This window comes from Hyperoodon ampullatus (genome assembly GCF_949752795.1).
Source record: "Hyperoodon ampullatus genome assembly, chromosome: 3".
Taxonomy (NCBI): domain Eukaryota; kingdom Metazoa; phylum Chordata; class Mammalia; order Artiodactyla; family Ziphiidae; genus Hyperoodon; species Hyperoodon ampullatus.
In genome coordinates, this window is record NC_136916.1 from 130408984 (window position 1) to 130434903 (window position 25920).

Sequence of the window (25920 nt, forward strand, 5' to 3'; positions counted from 1 at the left end):
CTAAGAAGGAAAAAACAAAGAAAAGACTGTTTAAAGAAGGTAAAGTTTTAACATTAGTTAACAGTGCAGTTGAGTAAATGAGTTTTAGATCTGTAATACATAAGGAGTGGTAATACTGTCATAGGTGTTAGAAGGTAGAGTTCTATGGACTCTGGCATTTCTGACCTCAGTGGTTATTAAGACCAGCTTCTCTTACCAAACAGAAAGTCTAACAGTTAATTTAAAAAACCAGAACTATTAGAAACGGAATGACTTTTTCATATGTAAATGTATGAGAAGATGTACATTTGGTTATAAAATAAAGATCAAAACAGCCAGCTAATAATTTCTCAACTTTTAAATATCTGCAATTTACATATAAACTTACACATAATAGTAATTTTCAAAAACTCATTCACAACTGGGGTTTTAAGATTCTTGAGTTGTTTTCATATCACCTTCTTGGTGGCTATTAGAATATTTTTAAAAATTCAAAGCTTGGGAATAATTCAAACAGTGAAATATGTATTTGTTTGCAACTTCCATTATAGTCTATTTAGAAAAACTAATTACAATGAATGGAGATTTTAATTCTGTTGCTGGAAGTTTTACATTAGGCTTAACTTTAAGCCATTAAAGTTTAAAAAAAAACCCCAAAAAACCCCACAAAAAACAATGGTTGAGAGAACATACTGAAATGCTCCATCCATTTCAGTAAAGTGCACAACTATGAGTGTTTATCCTTTGGCTTGGCTATGACCTTAAGGGAGGTGTAGAAGTCAATGGTGCTGGTGTCAGATTCCTGACTATATTACTGAGGCTGGCAATCTTCTCCTCTAGGAGGTAATTTTTCTTCTCTGCTGTTTTTTGTCGCTGTTCAGTTATTTCCAGAGCTTTCAACAACTGGGCATTTTCCACATACAAATCCTTCACCATCTCATCTGCTTTAGTATTCTTGCAGAGCTAGAAACAGAACCAGAAACATCTTGACTCCATTTCTGTAATTCTTTTAAATTTAAGGTCTGACATAGGACAGTTGTTTATAAAGGCAAATGGCTTCTACCAATTATATTCTTTCATTTTACAATACAGCTTTAACATCAGACCCGGCACCAGGGATACAAGTAGAGCAAATCCACTTATTGCAAGCTGTTTCTCTGCATAATATGTTTGTAGAAGTCACTAATAAAAAGAACAAATTGATATTTGAGGGCTCAAAAAGGAAGGTATTTTTCAACCTAATAAATTAGGTATTATTTCTTTATTCATTCTCTAAAAATATCAAAATACTTTTATAACTTAAATTTCTGAGGGTGTGAACTGTGTTTAACTGTTATTAACAGTAGGTGCTTGAGTTTCCCATTCATAACCACATACAACCTACTGATTGTTACAATACATGAGCCAAATTTTAAAATAAAGAGAGAAGATTTGGCAGTTACTTTTCCTTAACTCTTCCTCTTTGTATAAAACCTTGTCTAGAAGAGATATTCTAATCTTTATGGTTAGAATATACAGTCTTGGTTAGGGCGGGAAAACTTGTCAGCAGCATTAGGATAATTTTATTATTGCTCCTGTTAATATCTTATAATCTCCTTTCCCTCATTATACCTTTAACTCCTCATTTTACACCCAGTTTCAGGCAGGGCATCTACAAGTATAAAGGTTTAAGGGAATAAAGAAAACTAAGGAGTGGCTAATTAATTTACATAATAGCATTTCAAAGGGCAGTGATAAAGACTATCACACTGAAGCCCAGAACCTAAGTGACTGTCAAGTTTAACATAATACTAACATACTTTCTATCGAACTGTTTTTATACAACCTTTCCTCCTTTCCTGCCATTAAAAAACACTTTGATGACTCTTATCTACTACAGAATGAAATTCCAACTCTGTGGCTTATCACTAAGACCCTCTACTGTCTGCTCTTCCCTATCTCTCATTTCTTTTTCTTCTCCCAGGACAGGATGAACGGTTAATGCCAGTGTTTGTAGATGACCACACCCCATGTTACCCATTTTCTTTATTTTTGAAACTGCTATCTGGCCAAATGCTTAGTACTGTGAACTACACTAGTAGCTGTAGTAAGTGAACTACACTCCATATAGGCAGGATTTTGTTTTGTTCATTGCTGTATTTCTAGTGCTTAGAACAGAACCTGGCATGTAGTAACTATGTGTTGAATAAATGATTAAAGGATTGAATCAATAAATGTAAATACAGGACTTTCTCTTTCTCTCCATTCTGTGTATTGAGATATAGGGCTGAGGAAAGTTCCTGTCTACCTCTGCATTAAGACTTTCCCTTGGAATTATTCTTCTTGGATTTTATATATCTGAAAAACCAGGTTGGGCAATTTCCACCTTCCCACTCCCGCCACAGTTTGTCTCAATCTCAGATTCCAGAGAAGTTATAAAACTTTCCTAGAAAGTAGTCCTTCTTGTATGTCTCTTCAGTGGATGCACAAATAATTTCTAAGCACTGAGGCCACACCTGCCACCAGCAGGAAAAAAGGATCAGGCTACTTAGTGGTCCTGAATTCAAGAGTCCAGATTCTAATTCAAAACACAACCTTTTGGGGTCTGGCTATAGCCATAAGGTTGTTTTTGAGGCTGTCATAGCTGTTGCAAACAGAAAAGCTAAAGTTACACTTATTATCCCCCAATTTTTTACCAATATAAAATTTCTTTTTATTTAAATAGGAATATTTCCTCTCTGGAGAAAAAAAATCTATAAAAATTCAATTTAAATTGAACCTCATTAGAAATGCTTTAGGTCCATGAGAGTCACTGCTAGCAAATATACATTTTTAAAATTGTAGACAAACATATGACTCAAAAGAACTTTGGAGAAAAACAATGTAGAATACAGAATTCATATTTTTGAAGTGGTATGGGAAAGAGTGACTCCTAAATTCTTCTAAACATTTATAATAGAATTTGCTTTTATTAGACAACAAAACTTAACAAATTAATAGCAATAGAGGAATGTAAAACTGGAGTTAAAGTTGAATGTGAGGTGGGTGGGTAGAGATGACCTGGGAGGCTCACTTGTTCTTTGAGCTGATTCACTTTCTCCTGAAGAAGCCTTTTCACCAGTTTCAATTTTTGTTCAACTTCCATCATTCGTTCCTCCATGACAGTTACCAGGTGTTCCTGGTTTCCCTGAAGGAAAGAAAAAAAATTGTATTATCATTTGAAAATCATGCCACACAAAAGCACTAATAGTTAATTTTCCCCATAAAATGCCTAGAGAAAGGACAGCAAATGTTTGCCTTTGAACAGGAAGGGTGGTTTTCTGATGACATGGGAGCTCTGAACACTGCATGGGTTGCACATGTTAGAAAAGTAACCCTATTAGAGAAAGAATCAAAGACAAAAGAAGAATCTTACCTGTGTTACCATCTTCCCCTGAGATAAAGCAAAATTCTTAAAACCCATAATTTAAGATCTGTGTGTACTTATAGTAAAATAGGTATCCAAAGTAAATTAAAAGATGGTTCTCAACCTTTCATCTGTGATTTGGGGCTTTGCAATACTGTGGGCCTCTCAACAACAAAATAATCAAAAACTGAGTTTATTTAGGATTGCCTAACATTTCCAATTAGCTTGCAATATGTGTCTGTTTTTCCTTTGAAATGGCTGATTACTGTGAAGGTGTTAGTGTTTCTAATAGCCTCTTCCTGCTAGTTATTCTGGTTATTGGTTTCCTAATTTAACCTATCAATCAATGTGAAGCACATATCTGAATTGGAGGATGGGTTTATCATTAGAACAGATTTAAAACTGAAAATCTCCCCATAAAAAAACTCCTAGACAAAATAATAGGGCAGAAAAAGGACCCTGGCTTCTCCTTCTCTCCTCATACAACAGTGATGGATTAAGGAGTGTGTGGGTTTTGGAGCACAGAGTGACCTGGAACAAGATTTAGAGTGCAACTGACGGCCCTTTCTCCCAGTCCACCAAAATGTTCACATAAAGAATTTCAGATTTTAAAAGGTTCTTCAAATGTTTAAGCAAGACTCAGGTATTAGTGGCTGATGGCATAACCTGTCCTTAAAAATATTCCCAAAAAGGTATCCTTTAAAAAGCACAAAAAGAATGACCAAACGTGAGTGGAAAGCCAACATTTGTTTGGATATTAAATAATAGCATTTATTCAAGCATAAAAGAAACAACTAAGCCATGAGACTAATTTGAAGAGAAAAATTGTAGTAGGCAAAAGACTAATCCAGAAATTTCAAGAAACCAGGTCTTAAGAACATCTAAAATCTTATATTTTGAAAGTTATAATGGCTTTTTAAAGTTCAAACATAAATGGAAAATGCCAGATTTCCACTTGCCTTAAAAGAAAAAAAAAAAAAAAAAAAAGCTAAACAAACCAAAAAAACCCCCAGATAATTAATTCAAAGAACACGGGGCATGGCAAAAGAGTGGGGAAAGAGGAAAAACAAAAGCAGTCATATATTTAAAATTTATTTTATTTCATCAAAAATTTCCTTTTTCCTGTCAAAAAGGTATTATACATCTTATATAAAACAGTATAAATAACCCTGATTTTCTTCAATTTCACATATAAAAGTAGTACCTTTTGTTAAAAATAGTTACAACATATGGAATGAGAAAATATATAGAATACATCCTTTCAAGAATCTCAAGTCCACACTCCTTAAATCGTATAAATAATTACGTGTAACAAGCTGAAATTTGTGAATTTGATTCACAAAATCTGTCATTTCTACATAAATAGGAAACATAATACTGCAAAGGCTTAACAACAACAACAACAATAATAAACTTAAAAGAGCACTTGATTCCAAAACATTTCTCAGCTTATGTCTCTGTTTGTGTGGTGTGTGTGGGTGTGTGCATTTGAGTATCTGCCATGGTAAGAAATGCCATCAATAACAGCCCAGTGTTCACAGGTGCCCAATCCTTCTGTAGGAATCTGCATGCACTGCTCGCTGCTCCGGTAGCAAGGCCTAGAGAAAGAAGGCAAGTGGTACACTTCACCCTGATGTCAAGATTATGTTTTTTGGGGGAGTCTAAATTCACACATTTATAATGCAAACAATTTTTAAAAGCAAACATCAATACTACATATGCAAGTGAAGCAACACAAGGCAGAAGAAATCACATCACTCCACACACACACACACACACACACACACACACAGACAACGTGCAGATTCTAATAGCATTCTGTAATCTTAAAATTAGTGTCAGCTTAGTTACCAGAAACAGGATAGCCTGCCATGGCATTCTAGTGAGAGCAATAAGCAGTCCACCCTGCCATCTGGAGGAATTCTTTCTTTCTTTTTTTTTTTTTTTTTTAAGTACAAAAGTCTTAACAAATTTTGTCTATCTAATCCTCAAATAATTGAAGTAAAAGGATTAAACATTGGTGGGTGGGTTGGGAAGAGCATGTTTTGAAAACAGTGTATAAGAGAGAGCAATGAGTATGATCTTAGTCTAATCATTTGGTTTAAAATGTCCATTAAAAACTGAGGTCACTCAGTTTTTAATGAAGAGTTGAAGCATCTGTCCAACACCCACCATCACAATTTTAATTCTGGAATTAAATTTTAGTATTTGTAAATTGAGTGTAGGAAGCTTCCAAAAACATGGATTTTAAGCCTTTGTTAGAAAGAATAGATGACAGAAGTACATCATGCAAAAGCATAGATATATACTAGTAGGAGAAGAAAACCAAGTTGCTACAATGTATAATTATGGTGCTAATGTGACTTTGCAAAGCCATGGTGAGGGGATTACAGAAAGAGAGGTGGGAAATTCCCTGTCAAACGTCAACTGAAAAGCAAGGTATCTGAAAACAGAAGAAGAGCATCCAAACTAGAACAAACTAATTTAGAATTCTACAAACTAAGGAGTATTTTTAATTTTATTCCTAATTCTGAATAAATGGGCAAGACCAAAGAGTCAAGAGACTTCTGAAAGAGGAGAATCATGAATGAAGCACTAAAGAGAAATAACTATTTGAAAACCTAGGTAATATAAGATTGTGTCTGGTAGTGAGCTGGGATAATGCTAATTCAAAGGGAAGGGGAAGAGGATCTTTATTTTCTTAAAAATAGAGGTTTTCAAGCTAGATCATTAAAAAAATAAGTGAACTATGTCAACTAAAAAAGTCACTGATGACACATTCTACTTTATTAGTTGAGAAAAGTCCCTATTTGTGAATTCCATGGAACTCAGCAGGCTATACTCCTCTGGTACAAGAAAACCCAGGATGCTTTGTTAGTAATACATATCCTAGAGTTGCACTTGAATTCCGTAATATCGTTGGCATTAGACAAGAATGTTTGTTAGGTCAATTGTGCAATATGCTCAAGTGATCCTGAGACTTCATCATCGATTACAAATGTGCAAAGGAGACCCAGAACACTTAATTACCTAGCTTAGAAGCTGAGAGCTCAAAAGCAGCACTGCAAAAACCAAAACCAAAACAGCACTGCAGTTCTGTGGATTTGTAATTCAGGTAAGGTGTAACTGTCTGACAAAAGATTTAGGTTCTTCATCCCCACATGTGAACTGGTATAACTTTCAAATAAGCAGGTAAAATTAAATTAGGTGATCTGAGTTTACTATTAGAAAAAGATCCTCATACCTGTGGTGTGTTGATTTCAGAAGTCCTGTTTTCAAGTTCCTCCTGCAGGCACTGGTTTATCCTTTCTGGCTGTAGCAGCTGATATTGAAGCTGCAGAAATTGCTCCCTGGGAACCATTGGACAGGCTTGCTGCTGGAGCAGCTGCAGATCCCAAGCATGAGGGGCTGGGCTAAGCATCACAGTGGACCTCAGGTGCTGCATCTAGAGGATAAGGGCAAAGCCCTGGTCAGCTGCAGTGCCTTCAATCAGAGAGTTGCCCTTGAAAGTGGCAAGCAGAGAGTAATGAAGTCTATGAATTCATTAATGGCCTCTCAGACTCACTGGTAACTTGAAAACAGGCAGCACATGATCCTGAGTAAGAATAAAGAATCATTTTGCTTAGGAGATAATACATTTAATGAATAAGCAGGCCTTAAAAGTTTTAGACTTAAACTGTACTTCCTCATTCTTAAGTGACTATAAGACATGAGGTACATGATGTACATATGTCTGAATTCTCCTTTTTTCTTCTTACACTAGAACATTTAATTATCCCTCTTCTTTAAAAAAAAAAAACAGGGTTGGAATAGGCAAAGGGGAGAAAGAGGTTATGCTTTAGAGTTTTGCCACTTACCATTCATAAAGATTCTTAAGAGCGAATGTTCAATGACTACATTTTTTCCAAGTTAGCAATTTGTTTTGAAGACTCTCATCTTGCATCTCAAATTATTTTAACCTATCTTAGTTTATCAGACAAGCAATTCTGGGGCATAAGGTGATACCCCAGAACATCTGGGAATTGAAGTACATGGAATGAAAGTATTTATTCAAGACAATGAGGAAATGGTATGTGTATCGCATGCCAGTAAAAGTTGGGGCGAGGGAAAGGAGAAGGCACTGCATTTGGCTAGTGAAGCATGCCACTTCACATCTGTCAACACATTCAGCAGACACAGAGCTCAATGGAAGACATGCAATAAATATGACCAAGTACTAAACTCAAGAAGAAGCACCCCCAGGCATGTGAGAAGGGAAAAAGGCCCTCTAAGACACATCTGTAATTAAATGTTATCATGAAACTTCAGAGCCACTATCCATTTCCTTAAATCTAAATTTCTGAGGTGGGGTGTTACCCATTTTGAAACATTTCTAGTTATAGATTTAGAAAACCCACCACTTTATTTTTAAGAATAAATAATATGGAGAATTATGATCCCCTGATTTTATATCAGTGGGATGATTTTCTTCACACACGTCTTTAAATACTAAGGAAAATCCTGATGTAAATGTAAACAGATATATTCCAAAATTAAAGCAAAATGAAAATGAATATTGGCTCTTACCTTAAGTATTTATTAACTGTCATAGTAGTAGAAATGATTACATGAACAAGGAGTTTAATGAGATGTCTCCATGCCATGAAATTCATTGAAAGAATGTTCTACCTTCACACACTATCTCAGGCAGAGAACTGCACCCTTCTCTGCTAGTTCCAACCACAGAGTTCTAGGCACAGGTTAGCCACAGATAAAACAAAAACAAAAGAGAATTAAGGAGTTATAAAAAGAGGAAGAAAATATGAGTTATAAAGAGAAAGAACAGTACAAATTGGGTATATTATATACCTGACCACACGTGCTCTAGTCAGTAGGAACTTATAAAGAACCAACATTTACATTTCTCTGTATATAAATTTTGCAGATATTAAAAGTCTCACAGCTCTAATTCTGCAGCCACTTCCTCATCTATTGCAATTTGGTTGGTTTACGAGCTTGCTACCTTTATCTCCACCCATCCCAATATAATAATTCAGAAGATTTCAAGTCCACTATGGAATGGACCTGATGTTAAATACCTTGCCATGTGGAGATGCAGAATATAAACTATAAAACATTTTTGTTGTTCAAGTGTCTGAACTGTTGGCTAAGAGGTACACAACAGACTTTAAGAATTGCTAATAGTCTATAACCCTGTTTTTGAGTGATCAAAATGAATTGCTTATAGAACCCTGCCTCATACAGTTGAAAAAAACCCTGGAGTGGGAGGCAGATTCTTCCATTTTCTTGTCTAGTGATTGGGGATCTTTAATTACCCTGGGGTAGGGCTATGTATTATGTTACATCAGTGACTTTCAAACTGGCATATAGGGATGAGGAGAAACCCCTTCCCCCAAGGGGGTGCATACATCAGACTGAATCACCTAGAAAGCTTTCCCTAAATTCCTTGATCCCAGATTCTGATGTAGGAACATCTCCCTGCCTGCTTACTGCCTCTCCCCCAAACCCGATTGAGAATCCATGCCAGAGTGAGAGGCATGTACCTATCCCTCAGGTCAGGTGGGCACAAAAAATGGTGTGCAAAGCACTGTTCATCCTCAAATTTGGCCTAATCTATAGATATCATAACATAAATAAAAATCCAATTTACAGGGCTGGTGGGAAGGTGGAATGGAGTGTTATTGGTGAATGGTTAGAGTTCCTGTTTGGGGTGATGAAAAAGTTTTGGAAGTAGTGGTGATGGTTGTAGAACATTGTGAAAGTAATTAATGCCACCGAATGCCACTTAACAAAATTTGTCATTTTAACCATTTATATCTGTCTATCTATCTATCTATTTACTTAGCACAATTTTTAAAATAATGTAATATACCCAAACCACTGAATTAGACACTTTAAATGGATGAATTGTATAGTGTGTGAATTACATTTAATAAAGCTGCTGAAGAATCGAATTTATATGTCTGTACAGAATTCATAGCTCAGTCTTATTTCTAATGAAACTTTAATTAGAATAGTGTATGAGATGTTCTTTTCAGTGTTCCAATTAAAAATTCATGCTTTTTCTTTTCCAGCTCCAGTGCCAAGAACACTCAATTTCCCTCGTCCATTAGCAAATATTTACTACTAGATCAGGGAGAAGAGTAATGAGGGGAAATTGCTTATGATGATTAATCATGTAAAGTAGGATTGGGAGAGAAGGGGGCTTCTGAGGCCAGAGAGAACGGTGGGAGAAGAACTGGCCTGTTGGCAGAGCATTTGGAGAGAATCTGACAGTGATTAAGTATACCCTGTTCCTTTTCAATCAGGTACCAGACATGTCACGCTTAGCTTCAGATATCTTATTCATTAGAGTATATAATTATTTCATCAGAAAAGCATATTTACATCTAAACACAGCCTGCAGCCCAAGGTTTTAAACACGTTTATTATACACTGTCAGAGAAATAAAAAATGGTTTGGATTTCACTCTTTATAGTTTCACTGATCTCCCTATTAGTGGATAAATCAGAGAACATAAAATTGACAGAAACCTTAGCAGTCATTTAAATGTCAATGTGATATGTTTGCCCATATTTCATACCTAAAAACCGAGCATCTATTGAAACTTACCTTTGCATGTATCCAGCTTCATGAAAGAAAATATTTACATATCTCTCTTCCTTCCTATAATTCTGGCTTAAAAATATTTGTATACACAGTACTTTTTAAGAGCACAGAAAGACATTTTCTACCCAGGCCTCTATACCTTATATAAATTTTACAGGTCATTAAATGTTGGATTAATTAATATTTTCATTACCGAAAGCAAAGTATCTCAATGAAATTTTTACTTATTAAGGAGGATTTTACATAAGTTGTTTTACATCCTATAATTGTGCTTGGTATTCAGAAAGCAATCTATTAGACTGGAAACTCAATGTCCAAGCTGACAGGTTTTACAAATCCACTTTTATATTTATCAGATGTACCTCTCCCAAGGCAGTGCTGAGTTACAAATATAGTAATGAACAACAGCAACACTTGAAAATTAAACCTCTAAATGCTAATGCTCTTAAATTCCCTGCATGCACTTCCCAACTGAACAGGTTGTTACAGAGCAATCACATCTATAAAACACTACACTGTGGGAGGTATCAGGAGACTGTTAAAACCACAGCAATGGCGAGAGAGCTCTGAGCCTCTTGGTCGGTACTGAACAGAGTCCCTGCCACTTGAATTTGTTGAGGTACAGGTCCTTGCATTTTAGGATAGTCAACATTATTCCTTCCTCTGTGAAGCAGTATATATCCTATGGCTGTGTAATTAGCAAAAATATCTATCAAACTTGGTAAGACAGACCAAAGAATCCAGCTTGGCAATGTACTTAGATTTTCACTGTTTTCATAATAGGAATTTAATGCTATGCTAGTCTCTCTCAACAAATGGCTCATTCATGGATTAAAATATTCTTCATAGCTAAGGCCATTTGCTTAAAAACTTACCTCCATTAGCTGCTCATCCAGTTTTACTTGTTTCTTTTTCAGGCCTTCATTTTCCAAATGAATTGTTTCTAATTCTCGTTCAAGGGAATTCATCTGACTAACCTGTTAAAAAACAAAAACAAACACTTGAGTTGCTCTACTTTATTTTGACGAATTTACGCTAGTCACAAATCTCAACTCTTGGAAGAAAACTGAGTTCATTCATCAAGGGAAAACAACAAACAATATAATTCAGTGCACTGATTATATTTAGGTAGTCTAGTTTTTTTTTTTTTTTTTTTTTTTTGCGATATGCGGGCCTCTCACTGTTGTGGCCTCTCCCATTGCGGAGCACAGGCTCCGGATGCGCAGGCTCAGCGGCCATGGCTCACAGGCCCAGCCGCTCCGCGGCATGTGGGATCTTCCCGGACCGGGGCACGAACCTGTGTCCCCTGCATCGGCAGGCGGACTCTCAACCACTGCGCCACCAGGGAAGCCCTAGGTAGTCTAGTTTTAATCACCACTCCTCACATAGAACAGATTCCTAAGGCAGGTAGCTTTCAAACTTCAATGCCACTCACTGTAAGAAGCACATTTTCTCTTGCAACCCCGTACAAACACCCACACCCACGTGTGTGTGTGTGTGTGTGTATGTGTGTGTGTAATCAGTTATAAGTATATATCACTAAGAGAAAACTTTCATGAAATTATCCTTACCATGAGCCATGCACTCTGATACTTTCTAGTATAGTTTAATAATTTAAAATGCTGGTATTTAACTAGATTGATTTCATGATCCTCTACTATGGATCTGCAGTAGGGAAAAACACGTCTTAAGGCAAAGTTTAAAGGTTTAAAACTGAGAATACATAGAACCTGATTTAACTCCTTTCTCAATTTTAAAGAAGAAATTTGAAGATTTTATGAGTATCCTTTTTTGGAATTCTCTTTATTACAGAATCTTATGAGAATCTAATGAGTTAGAGGACACTGGGATTCAGAATATTGCTAAGTAGAAAACATATGACACTATTCTAGAGTGCTGATTTTTGTTTCTATCCAAAAGAACTGAGGAGGGTAGCAAGAATTGTTAAATGGAATTAAGTGTAATCTTTCTAAGTACATTTAAATTCACTGTTATTTTAAAACCTATCATTAGACTTTTCCTTTGGTAAGCAGCTAGATGAAACCCAATGTCTTTCTGAAAAGTTTACTTGAATGTACCTAAACTTAAATGACATTTCACCTTTAGAGCACAACCAGTCTCTTTACTGCCAATAGTCATAACTTTCACAAACTTAAAACAAATTTTTTGAAATATTTATAACAAAAGGAAATGACTGTTCATCATTCTTTCCAGATTTTTAAACAAACCATAATTTTCAGAAGAGGAAGGTAATACAGGCATACCTTGTTTTATTGCACTTTGCTTTTATTGCGCTTCACAGATACGGAGTTTTTTACAAATTGAAGCTCTGTGGTAACCCTGTGTTGAGCAAGTCTATTGGTGCCATTTTTCCAATAGCATTTGCTCACTTTGTGTCTCTGTGTCACATTTTCATAATTCTCACAATATTTCAAACATTTTTGTTATTATATTTGTTATGGTCATCTGTGATTAGTGATCTTCAATGTTACTACTACAACTTGCTGAAGATGATGGTTATTAGCATTTTTAGCAATAAATATTTTTAAATTAAAATATGTACATTGTTTTTTTAGACATAATGCTATTGCACACTTAACAGACTACAGTATAGTGGAAACAATTTTATAGGCACTGGGAAACCAAAAAATTCGTGTGACTCACTTTATTGTGGTGGTCTGGAACTGAACCCAGAATATCTCCAAGGTGTGCCTGTAGTGAAAACTCTGAGTTTAGTTTAGAGAAAGAAAGGAAAACAAGTAACAACAAGAACTCTCACAGTAACACTGGCCTAGAACTCTAACTTCATGGAACCAAGAATAGAAAACAAACTGAGTCATGCTACAGAGGTTTAACCACATAGTAGCCAGCCTCCAAGAGGTGCCCCGTGATCCCTGTCTTCTGGTATTCAAACCCTTGCCCTGTCCCCTCCCCACTACACCAGGATTAGTCTGTGTGACCAATAGAATACAGCAGAAATGATGATGTGTGACTTCTGGGATTAGCAAATAAAACATACTACAGCTTCCATCCTGGACTTTTGGGACCTCTCTCTCTTGTATCATTCATTGCCACATCCTGAGAAAAGGCCCAGGTGGTGAGAAGCTGAGCCTCTGGCAATCAGCTAGCAAAGAACAGAAGCCTCCTCCTAACAGTTATATGAATACATTTGGAACGGATTCTCTAGTACCAGTGAAGCCTTCAGATAAACTCAGCTGATATCTGGACTGCAGTCTCAGGAAAGACCCTAAGCCAAAACCACTCAGTTAAGTTGCTTCCAAATCCCTGACCCACAGAAACTGAGACAATAAATGTTTGCTGTTTTAATTTATTACACAGCAATAGTTAACTAACACTGACCATATTAAGATGATCCTAATATTCAGGCTATATATGTTTTACTAACTTATAGAAGCTTATGATACTAATGAAGATCATTAACCATCTTCTTTATAAAAACTTAAATTGCTCCTTTTTAGCGGTCACTCAATCAAAAAGAACTATGATACTGTTTTGACAAGATTACAAAAGCATAGATCTAAGGAAGAACCAAAATATGCCACTGTAATCATTTCCTGGAAGCACGCAGGGGAAGAAACATACACTTAGGGATGCATCATAGTCAGAACATAGCCACTTGGTATTAACTCTCAAAAACTCACCTTCCTATTAGTAGGAGATGGTTCCTTTTGAAACTGTTCACACTCTCTCTTTAAGCTCAACTTTTCCTGCTCTGTGGGCTTCACAGTACCTGATGAGTTTAGATGTTTTTGGAGCTTAGGAGGAAGAAGGTTGGATTCCAGTTGACGGACCTAACAAGAACCAGTATAAGAGGAAGAAATGCTAATATAACCACCCAGCCACGAAAAACAAAAAGCGAACATAAGGAAAGTTTGTATTCAGTTGCTTGGGTTTTGTTGTATTAACAAAACTTTTTCCAGTCAAGTCTGCCAATTCTTTCTTTTTTTTTTTTTTTTAAGTCTGCCAATTCTTGAAGCTTACTTTTTGGGATTTCAAAAGATCCTTTCTAGGTAAATCTATTTTTAGTCTGATGCAACACTGAGGATCAGAGAAGGACAAAGGGACTTCTGGCTCAGCCAAACAACTGGGAGTCAACAGTGTGATGTGGCTGCCAAAAAAGCATGGTCTGTAGGCACCTTTGCTCTGACATGAGCATAACTTTTAGGAGTGAAGGGGGTGACAGTCGCATTGACTTTGTATTGGACTGTTCACACCTGAAACAATGCATTTACATCAACTAAGTTCCACGAGGACAGCGACCATGTTTAGTCTGTTCAACACTGCAACTTCAGTGATAGCAGAGTTTCTGGCACACGGTAAGTGTTCTAAATGAATATCTGTGACTCCTAAGAGAGTTCCTCCTCAAAAGAGGTATTTAAGCATAGGTTAAACGTAGTTGGTCAACTACTTAGCAGAGGTAAAGAATTTAAACATCAGCTTAGTGATGAAAAAGATGATCTTTAAAGACCATTCTAGCCTTGAAATGCTGAGTCTTTAAAAAGGGGCACCTTTTCTCTTACAAGAAGTTAGACCAACAAGAACTGAGTTTAGTTTTGCCATTTTTTGTACTACCAGTCTTGGCGGCTAGCCTATTTGAATGAGGAATATATGGTTAACATAATTTCCATTCATAAAATCACAGATTTTAATATAGAACTGCTTAAACAAAATGAAAAATATTATATAAACATAGCATGATAAAATTATATTGCAAGTAAATGATAAATTATACATTCTTAAAATAAGTCTGCCACACCAGAATACTCAAATCCATACCCTAGAATCACTGCAGTTGTATCAAACATTCATTTACAAACATATGCCACCATGTACAACTTTTCAAGTTACCTTCTCCCGGGAGTGTATGAGTTCCGCTTTGGTGTTCTGTACCACGGTTTGGAGTCTCTCATTCTCTTGCCAAAGCAGCTGTTGTTCCTCATTCATCAGGTGATCCAACTTGTCCCAGGACAGCCTTTGCTGTTGGTTATGGAATCCTGATGGATGGGTGCCTATTTCTGGGGCCCAGTTCTTAAGAGAGAATTGTAGAGTTAAGCCTTAAAAACAAGCTGATTTCTTTTTTGAGCATCTTCTAATGAGAGTGAGCACATGTATATCTATATATAAGTAAAACAATATTCTTGAGTGTTGATTTTTAAAAAACAAGGTTTGGAAGCTCTCTCTTTAAAATGGTCTTTGGCAAAATAGTCCCATCAAATCTAATAGCAAAGATGATTGTAGGGCAAGTCCCAGTTCCATATAGGACCCAAGCGCATAGAGATTGGGGACCTTAAAAATTACCTCATTCTTATGGAGTTATGCTTTGAACCCAAATAACTATTCTTTTGGTTAACAGAGAGCACAGAGAACTCTGAAATGCACTGCTAACTTGAAAGATTTCACATGCTAAACTCTACTTTCATTTTCACATATGCAATCATATCCTTTTTTAGAATCAAAAGCACATATCATCCATATAATTGAGGCCTGAACTCAGGAATATGCTTTAAGCTACCATGGTGATTTTTTTGGATCCTGAAAAATGCTTTAAAAAAATTTTTTTAAAGGTAAAAAAAGGGTTAGGGTTAGGGTTTTTTCTTTTTCATGTTTTGCCTTTTAAGCCAAAACATGAAAAGGAAAAAAAAGAGGTACAATCTCATTTTGAAAAAATTTTCAGCCCAGAAGTAATTTTTTTTTAAATGGAAGCAACTATTATATTTTTTTAAAAAAACCACAGTTTAAAAAAAAGTATCACCAAGAGATAAAGTAGCTGAATTTAGTGCCTACTTTTATGGTAGGACAAAGTCTTAACATCTACCCAAGACTGACATACATACATTGTTCTTAATTTATTTGCACATAGATGAAACAGCATTGTGATATATTAAAACGAGACTTACTTTCTACAACATTAGAATGTTTTTGTTTTATTACTACAAAACAACTCAGCCATGGTCTTCTGACTTGCACAATTACCTAGTCACTATAGTTCCATTTATGTGAGGTTCAGAAACAAGCATCCCTAACCTAGAGATGGTGGCAGAAGGTAGAGAAGTGGTTCCCTTGGGGTTATCAACTGAAGGGGACACAAGAGAGCCTCCTGGGTGCTGGAAATGTTCTTTATTTTGAGCTAGGTGGTGGTTATACAAACATACATATATATTTTACCTTTAACTGTGTATATTTACATATACATACATATATGTGTGTAAAAACAATCAAGTTATAGACTTAAAATTTATGCACTTTACTGTATAAAGTTATATCTCAATAAAGAAGGAAAGAAATTACCTTGTCACCAACGTTCTGAAGTTGCTTGTGTAGAGACATCACTTCTTGTTTTAAAGCCTCCTTTTCCTGCTGAGTCACTCGTAGATCAGATTTAATTCGGGACATTTGCAGGTTTACATTCTGCAGGGTATCTTCTAAATTCTGAACCTGCATCATGAGAACAGTCATACACTGTGACAAACCCTCATGGTCTCACCTATAGCATGTCCATGTATGAATGAGCTAAGACAAAAGAACTCCAAGGTCCCTTCTGCTTCTACTTACTATATCCAGGTCTTTTCAGTTGCTCAGTGCAAATCTAGGATATTATGTATCTTTACAGGATGTTAAGTTATATTTAGGACAATAATGAACTATGCCTAGAGCAAGGTATTGCTGGTATAGTCATCTGGTATATTATCAAGTGATATCTTACAGAACCAAGGAATACCAACTGGCATCATGACAGATGATTTTACTGAACTTTGTAGAAATTATGTTTTAGACTGTGATGTTGGTTTGTAAAGGACCTCTTAGATGCAAATAAAAACATATCTCTATAGAACCCTACTCCATGCTAACAGCTCATATATATTTCAATTTAAAAAGATTTAAATTGGTAAACAGAATGTTAATAGAGAGCTCTAACTATAATTGGGCATGAACCTGCCTTAGAAATCCTAATTCTAAATTAGAAACAAGCAGTCATTTTTTACACACTATTCTCAAGCTTTCATAAATAAGTAATCTCATAATGATGAGATAATCTTATGATTATTTCATAATAATGAACTTTGGGAGAAACATTGTTCAAATTATTTTACTATACTGTAACGTGTCACATATTAGTTAAATTGAATCATTCTGAGCCCTCTTAGACCACATCCACCTGGAACATTCTTTCCACTTGGAGTTCTGCTGGGAGATATAGGAAAATATTAACTGTGCAGATGAAATAAGAATTGTCCACATACCTTTTCCTGTGAAGCCACTAGCTGTGATTTTAAGCTTTCGCTCTGGTGTTCCCAAGACTTCTGTTCTTGCTTCATAGTAGCAATTCTGTGCTCTAAAAGACTTGATTTTGCCAACTGATTCACGAAAAGAAAAGAGGTAACAGCATTTCTACAAACATGTCTAGCCTCATTTCACATGCCTTCACTTATACTGAAAAGATCAAGTACCATCTCTCTACATAGGGGATCAAGACAAAGTAAAAGAGAGACATTTCCTTGACTCCCTTTGTACCTTTAATTTTGAGGAGTCTCTTCTCTTTGGGGATTTCAATTTTTCCTTCTCATTGCCTCATGTTTTTGGGTGAGACATGGTGGGCTGGAAGGCAATTAGAAATCCCAAGAGTGTGCCATAATAGGAAAATATGGAATGCCTATTAAGGCAGGTGGCACAAAGGCAGCATTTTTGGATTTGCTAGGGAAAATACAGTAGAAAAAAAAGTGTCTATGTAATGGATTTCAGATTATTAAATACATAATATTTATATTATTTATATTATATATAAGTAGAATAGTGATATATTTAAATAATATATATTAAGTAGCATAGTTACTTATTAAAATAAGACAAACTTTATATTACCGTACTTAATATTTATTAAACAACTAATCTAGACTCCTGTTAAAATCATGGCCTCAGCAATCTACAGATTTAATGTGATCCCTATCAAATGACATTTTTCACAGAACTGGAACAAATAATCCTAAAATTTATATAGAACCACAAAAGACCCAAAATTGCCAAAGCAACCTTGAGAAAAATGAACAAAGCTAGAGGCATAACCCTTCCAGACTTCAGACAATACTACAAAGCTATAGTAATGAAAACAGTATGGTAATGGCACAAAAACAGACATATGGATCAATGGAACAGAATAGAGAGTCCAGAAATAAAGCCACACACCTACAGTCATTTAATCTTGGACAAAGGAGGCAAGAATATACAATGGAGAAAAGAGAGTCTCTTTCAATAAGCAGCATTGGGAAAGCTGGACAGCTACATGTAAAACAATGAAGTTAGAATACTCCCTCACACCATACACAAAAATAAACTCCAAATGGCTTAAAGACGTATATATAAGACATGACACCATAAAACTTGTAGAAGAGAACATAGGCAAAACATTCTCTGACATAAATCGTAGCAATATTTTCTTAGGTCAGTCTCCCAAGGCAAAAGAAATAAAAGCAAAAATAAACAAATGGGACCTAACTAAACTTAAAAGCTTTTGCACAGCAAGGGAAACCATCAACAAAACAAAAGGACAACTTGAAGACTGGGAGAAAACATGCAGAAACGATGTGACCAACAAGGGATTAATTTTCAAAATATACAAAAAACTCATACAACTAAATATCAAAACAAAACAAAAACACCAAACAACCAAATCAAAAAATGGGCAGAAAACCTAAACAGACACTTCTTCAAAGAAGACATACAGATGGCCAACAGGCACATGAAAAGATGCTCAATATTGTTAATAATTAGAGAAATGCAAGTCAAAACTACAGTGAGGTATCACCTCATACCAGTCAGAATGGCCATCATCAAAAAGTCTACAAATAATAACTGCTGGAGAGAGTGTGGAGAAAAGGGAACCCTCCTTCATTGTGGTGAGAATGTAAATTGGTGCAGACACTACGGAGAACAGTATGGAGGTTCCTTAAAAAACTAAAAATAGAGTTACCATATGATCCTGCAATCCCACTTCTGGGCATATATCCAGAAAAGACAAAAACTCTAATTAAAAAAGATATATGCACCCCAATGTTAATAATGGCACTATTTACAACAGCCAAGACATGGAAGGAACCTAAGTGTTCGTTGACAGATGAATGGATAAAGAAGATACATACACACAATGGAATATTACTCAGCCATAAAAAAGAATGAAATAATGTGGACCTAGAGATTATCATACTAAGTGAAGTCAGTTAGACAGAGAAAGACAAATATTACATGATATCACTTATATCTGGAATCTAACAAATGGTACAAATGAACCATTTACAAAACAGAAACAGACTCACAGACATAGAAAACACACTTATGGTTACCAAAAGAGGAGGAGGAGGGAGGGATAAATTAGGAGTATGCGATTAACAGATATACGCTACCATATCTAAAATAAACAACAAGGATTCACTGTATAGCACAGGGAATTATATTCCATATCTTGTAATTATGTATAATGGAAAAGAATGGAAAAAAAGAAGTACATACACACACATAGACGTATAACCGAATCACTTTGCTATGCACCTGAAATTAACACAATATTGTAAATTAACTATACTTCAATAAAAGAAAAAAAAATCATGGTTTCAGGAGCTCTAAGGTAACAAAATGCTGTTCTAGGAGACTTTTAGGCTAACATGTAGCCCCCCACGTGCCACTGGCATTAGAGAAATGCTCATAATGGTACACACTCTCCAATGATGGTAAAAAAGTCTTATTTTTACTACCTTATCAACACAGCTATTTAATTCTTCACTTAGAGCTTCCTTTTCTTTCAGCAGCTTTTCATTGTGGCTTAGAATACTAGAAATTTTTTGCTGGAAGTCAGAGAGACTGGGACATCTGTGCAGCTGTAAGAGATAAACAAGCCCACCCATCACGTCTCATGGTTGTATTTAAAAAGATGTATTTATAAACAGGACATTTTCATGGCTGCTGCTGTTTCCCTATCTGTAGATATTTCCGAGGACATATAAACTCTAGGGGACTATAATTAACTTTAACAAAACGTTCCCTGCTGGTTTCTTTCTATTCTCCAACTGACTGCTGAAATGTCTGCTTAGACAAAATCAACCAGACATTAAGTAATGGTCCTAGCTTTCTGTTTTACCTTCAGGATACAATAAATAACATACTGCCATTCTGTCATGAATTTAACTTGTGTACCTATAGCACAAAACATTTTCCCCGTGCTTTTTTAACTAGAAAAAAATCTTTTTCAATCAAGACTATGGAATTGATATCAACCAAGTACAATGTATCAACCAACAAAAGGGGAAGGTTTTTTTTTGTTTTTTAAAAAATATTTATTTATTTATTTGGCTGTGCCGGGTCTTAGCTGCGGCATGTAGGATCTAGTTCCCTGACCAGGGATCGAACCCGGACCCCCTGCATTGGGAGCATGAAGTCTTTCATCGCTGGACCACCAGGGAAGTCCCAAGGGCAAGTTTAAAGATAAATCAAGCAGTATTTTTCAGCTCTTTCTGCAAACCCTTCCCTTTGGAAGATGCCTAAATTGACTTGCTAAGAAAAAGGTTGCTGGTATGGACACACTGGCTTCTTCCTCTGCACTTTATGGCATCAAGACAAACCGAAAACTTTTTGTTCCTTTTCATCATCAGCCTTAGCACTACTGACATTTTGGGGCAGGTAATTCCTTGCTGTGGGAGACTGTCCTATGCACTGTAGGATGGTTAGCAGCATCTCTGATGTCACCTGTTAGATTCCAGTAGCACAGCCTGCCTCCCCATACACTGGGTGTGAAAACCCAAAATGTCCCCAGACATTGCTAAATGTCTTGGGGTGGGGGAGCAATTTCTACCTCCCCACAACCACTGCTTTAAGGAGACTGATTATTTCTTACACTTCTTAACCCTTCCCATAGCTCATATGTTTTCAATTTCCCTCTACTTCACTTGGCTTTCAATTATTTATTGTCATTATGATTTTACGGCCATCTTTCAACTTTTTACCTGAAGTTCTTTTACATTTAGCTTTAGGAATAGTATGACAAAATAGACTTTAAGGATTGAATCTTATCTTCAACTGGCAACAAATCCAGCATAATTTACAAATCTAAACAAGTCAGAAGGATGAAGGAAAGTGTAAAGAACCTGGGCATTGGTTAACAAAGGCCTTTTTTCCTTTGCTCACTACCCCATCCCCAGACCCTCACAAAGCCTGGTATCATTTTGGGTGTCTACAGACTGGTATGTGACTACTGCTGATGCTATTCGTGTTTCTTTTCAGTGCAACAGATAATACAAATAAAAATGTTTTGTGAACAAGAAATTATTATGTCATACAGAGCAGCACAGGCTTTCTAGGTCCAAGCTGTGTGGAAGCAACAATGGGCTGACACCATCTTAACTCTTGTGATCCAAGAGTCCAGGTGCCTTGAACAACCGCCCACCAAAAGCAAAAGGGCTCACTGTTCTTCCATCTCACTACTTATATCAATGCTTCAAAAAATATGCAATAAAAATGTGCCAGGGGCTTCCCTGGTGGCACAGTGGTTGAGAGTCCGCCTGCCGATGCAGGGGACACCGGTTCGTGCCCCGGTCCGGGAAGATCCCACATGCCACGGAGTGGCTGGGTCCGTGAGCCATGGCTGCTGAGCCTGCGTGTCCGGAGCCTGTGCTCCACAACGGGAGAGGCCCCAAGAGTGAGAGGCCCACGTACCGCAAAAAAAAAAAAAAAAAAAAAAAAAAAAAGTGCCAAATGATGTCCTCATCATACTATTTTACTCCCAACTCGGCTCCTTTTCTTCTGATCCCTAGCTTGGCAAAATCACAAAGCATACATTTCCCATGCTATGGATTTGGAATCCACCATTATCATCTGAAAGGTTGAACAAGAGACAAAAAATGATAAAGGAGAAAAGTATGCCCAAGTTAATTAGGATGAATTTAGTAATAACAGCTCTGGAATACTTATATACCACAGAAAAGCCTTTTAACTTCTGGAATGTTTATATGGACAGACAGCTTCTGCTATGGCAGAACAGATAAACTTTGCATAGCAGCATCTGACTTGAAAAGGTTCTTATAAAGCACCTATCGGGTACCAGTACTGTATTAGGCACTGTAAGAGATACAAATTCCCTGAGAGTCTTATAATCCTATTAGGAAATCAAGACTTACAGGTGTCAATTAGGAATCAATATGAACATAACACACTCAGTGGTACACACTCAGCATTCAGAGAGGGACAACTTTATGCTCATAGGCTGAATAGGTATAAGAATTTTATAATCTAAGGATATCATAATATTAAAGTAATCCTTTGGTGAAGCAAATAAATAAAATGGAAAAACTAAATTCTCCTAGTATAAATCAGGATTGCTCAAACTGAGGGATTCATGTGCTCATTGAAAAATTCAGAATAAAGAATAAAATTGGACAACGTTCAGAATATATTAAGGTGAACCCTCTTTAATACTTAAAATTAGGTCTTTGTTTGAAACTTCGAAATGTGCTTCTTAAAGCCAAATTCATAGGTAAGACTGCATCCCTGATAATGTTCTAGAATCTACTCTTCTGCCCAAGATAGATGCCTCAAACTCACTATGAGAAAAAGGGATGATGAGGGACCAGCTTCACCTGTGTCTCACAAATCTGGGTGAATAGTTATTAAAGTTATGAGTAAGAAAGTCACCATCTTTTTAGACAAATTTATATTATTTAACACCTGGCCGGGAGAAGGCAGAGCAACAAATTTTTTTTTTTTTTTTTTTGCTGTACGCGGACCTTTCACTGTTGTGGCCTCTCCTGTTGCGGAGCATAGGCTCTGGATGCGCAGGCTCAGCGGCCATGGCTCACGGGCCCAGCCGCTCCGCCGCACGTGGGATCTTCCCGGACCGGGGCATGAACCCGTGTCCCCTGCATCGGCAGGTGGACTCTCAACCACTGCGCCATCAGGGAAGCCCAAATTTCTTAAACTGAAGTGGTTATGGTTCATTTATAGTAACAGAATGTCAGTCTACAACATGTAAGTTACATAACTAGAAAAACATTTAGAGAATTAGCAATAGGAGCCCTTATAAATAGACTTGTACTGCAAGCCCTCAACTTTACTAAGTAATAAGCTAGTTAACAGGACTCAGTAAAAAGGACATTTGGTGGCTAGAAGAGTCAGACCATCAGGTGCATAATATTCTGTGAGCCCCCCCATACCTCCTGTCCCCACCTAAGCAACACACGATCTTACTTGTTTCATTTTCTCCAGTTCATCTTTGAGAAGGAGGTTTTCCTGTTCCACAATATGAATTTGTAGTTTAACTTCAGAAAGTTCTGCCTCCAGAGAAGACACTAAAGTGGAAGACTAAGAAAAAATTTAAAAAGTCATATAATACACATATTCATTTAGCCTGGGGAAACTTAGTAAGTTCACAAAAGGCAAACACAAGTACAAATTCAATGACACACTGTTATCATTTGTCCTTATACTCAATGGAACTAACCAAAACTATCTTTTAATAGACTTTCCACTAAAATGGCACGAACATGATTTCTAAGTTCGTTTTTGAAGATTTCTTCACTGTAAAGTTACTATCTTTCTCTGGAGGTAGATGCTTTGAGACCACGCAAATAATGTTTTTCCTTAAGCTTTTGCTTATTGATTTTAGTGTCTATCAATGGATTTTATCTACAACAATTACTACTCTGGTGTTTGCCTAATGAAGACTTTCTATTTCCTTCTTTCTTCCTACATTTATTAATTGGAATTCTCTTGTAAGGAAGAGCTGTTATCTCCCCCCGTTATTTATGTATTCATTTTTTTTGATAACAGTACGGACCTATAGATATTTTATTTTGCATTTTATAATTATACTTATTTTATGCTATGCTTTATTTTGTTGATCAAATTATTCCAGCTTTGGCCATTTAGGAGCTTCTTCAGGTTGTGCCCTGTCTTTTTGACATGCCCCATCTTTGGGGGGGCACCTTTTTCTTTCTGATACCATGAGATGTTCCAGGCTCATCTTGAATTGACCCTGCCCCAGCCTTGGGAGCAGTAGCCCAGACTCCTCTTACACGAGAATAGTGTTTAGAAACCAAGATCTGGGTACTCGATCCATATACACACATCTACATCTCTGTATCTATCTATCTGTCTATATATTAAGAAATATGAGTTTATACTAATACCTCAAATTCCAATCCAATATCAGAGGCTTCATTTTAGCCTTCTCAGTTTCCCCACTTGCAACTTCCTTTTCCAAAAATGAGAAACGCAGTTCTTATTATCTACAATACGTTTACTTATTTGTTCAATTCTAGTATACACAGAGTAGTTCCAGAATTACTAACATACACCCCCATGAGAAACACATTTACTGACTAGATTATTATTGCCTTTATGTACACTTCTTTTTGTCTTAACCCTACTGTATACAGTCAAGATACTAATTTCTAAATTACTTATTCTCTTCCACATTGTAGCTATGTTATCCATTTACAATACAGTTAGGTTCATTTGTTAGCATTTGTGTTCCATTTTAGTAACCCCCCATCTTTGTTTTTTGGATTGGTTTTAATTGTGTGTTTATTTGAGGGGGTATGCGAAGAGTATGTAAAACATTACTGTGGTTCTAAGCATCAGAGCTATGTGAAAATGTTCTCAGAAGTGTCACTCCCTTCCTCATTCCTTCTATCACATTCCCATTCCTCTCTTCCATCCCTTTCCCACTTGCCCTCTATAGGTAACCATCTCTTTAGTTATCTGGTTTATCATTCCCATATTTCTTTTTTTTTTTTTTTTTTTTTTTTTTTGTGGTATGCGGGCCTCTCACTGTTGTGGCCTCTCCCGTTGCGGAGCACAGGCTCCGGATGCGCAGGCTCAGCAGCCATGGCTCACGGGCCCAGCCGCTCCGCGGCATATGGGATCCTCCCAGACCGGGGCACGAACCCGTATCCCCTGCATCGGCAGGCGGACTCTCAACCACTGCGCCACCAGGGAGGCCCTCCCATATTTCTTTTACATAAATTTCTGTATTTCTTTTACACAAATACATGTGTATTGTCTAATATCCCCTTCTTTCTTACACGGACGGAGACATACTATCTTAGATACTCTATTGAGCTCTTCTTTTTTCATCTAACAGTATGTCCTGGAAATCATTTCACACCAAGAGATCTTTCTCATTTGTCCTTTCTTTCTCTTTTTCTTTTTTTATAGCTGTATAATACTACTCCATGTGTGGCTATACCCATCACATTTATCCAACAACTCTCCGATGTATGGGCATCTAGGTTGTTTCCAATATTTTGCAGTTACAAACAATGCTGCAATGAATAACCAACGCTTTACGGTGAATTTTCATATTTTTAGAGGAATATCTTTAGGGTAAATTCCTAGAAGTCAGATTGCTAGGACAAAAGGTAAGTACATATGTAATTTTGTTAGATTTGCCAAATTTCCTTCCAGACATACAATATCAGTTTATATTCCACCAGCAATGTATGAAAGTGCCTGTTTTCCCAAACCCTTGCCAACAGAATATGTTGTTATATTTTTAAATTGTTGACAATCACATAGGTGAGAAATGAGATATCAGTGTTATTTGCATTTCTAATTCTGAGTAATTTTGAACATTTTTTCAAGGTTTGAGGGCCATTTTTATCTTTTTTGTGTGTGTGAATTTTTGTTCATGTATTTTTTCCCATTTGGCTATCAGATTTTGCTCCTAAGCCCTTTGACTTTTAAGAACTCTTTACAGAGTAGGGATATTAGCTCCACTCTTGATGGTATAAGATGCAAATATTTTCTCCCAGTTTGTGAGTTGTCTTTTGACTTTGTTTATGGTATTTTCTTGGTCATGCAAAAATTAAAAAAATTTAATCAGGTCATTTTTTGCCTCTAGTTTATGAGTCATAGTTACATAGCCTTTCTCTACACCAAGCCTAAAG

General features: G+C 36.4%; 1 protein-coding gene across 4 annotated transcripts in view; it reads right to left on the reverse strand.

Moving 5' to 3' along the window:
* Positions 1 to 732: 732 nt before the first annotated feature.
* The window catches only part of NIN (ninein), a gene marked incomplete at its 3' end in the record, with an annotated part of 94645 nt that continues 69457 nt past the window's right edge, over positions 733 to 25920 (reverse strand). Inside the window, exons 20-29 of one of the 4 annotated variants that reach the window (XM_079700459.1) lie at positions 23219 to 23332; positions 19738 to 19860; positions 17236 to 17349; positions 16283 to 16429; positions 14843 to 15022; positions 13636 to 13785; positions 10876 to 10950; positions 6609 to 6809; positions 3032 to 3145; positions 733 to 942 (exon numbers count right to left, since the gene is read on the reverse strand). In XM_079700459.1, the coding sequence (XP_079556585.1) occupies positions 733 to 942; positions 3032 to 3145; positions 6609 to 6809; positions 10876 to 10950; positions 13636 to 13785; positions 14843 to 15022; positions 16283 to 16429; positions 17236 to 17349; positions 19738 to 19860; positions 23219 to 23332 (1428 nt within the window). Of the gene's footprint in view, positions 943 to 3031; positions 3146 to 4899; positions 4963 to 6608; positions 6810 to 10848; positions 10951 to 13635; positions 13786 to 14842; positions 15023 to 16282; positions 16430 to 17235; positions 17350 to 19737; positions 19861 to 23218; positions 23333 to 25920 lie in introns of those variants that run through there. The other 3 variants (XM_079700458.1, XM_079700461.1, XM_079700460.1) reach the window with 3 other exon arrangements.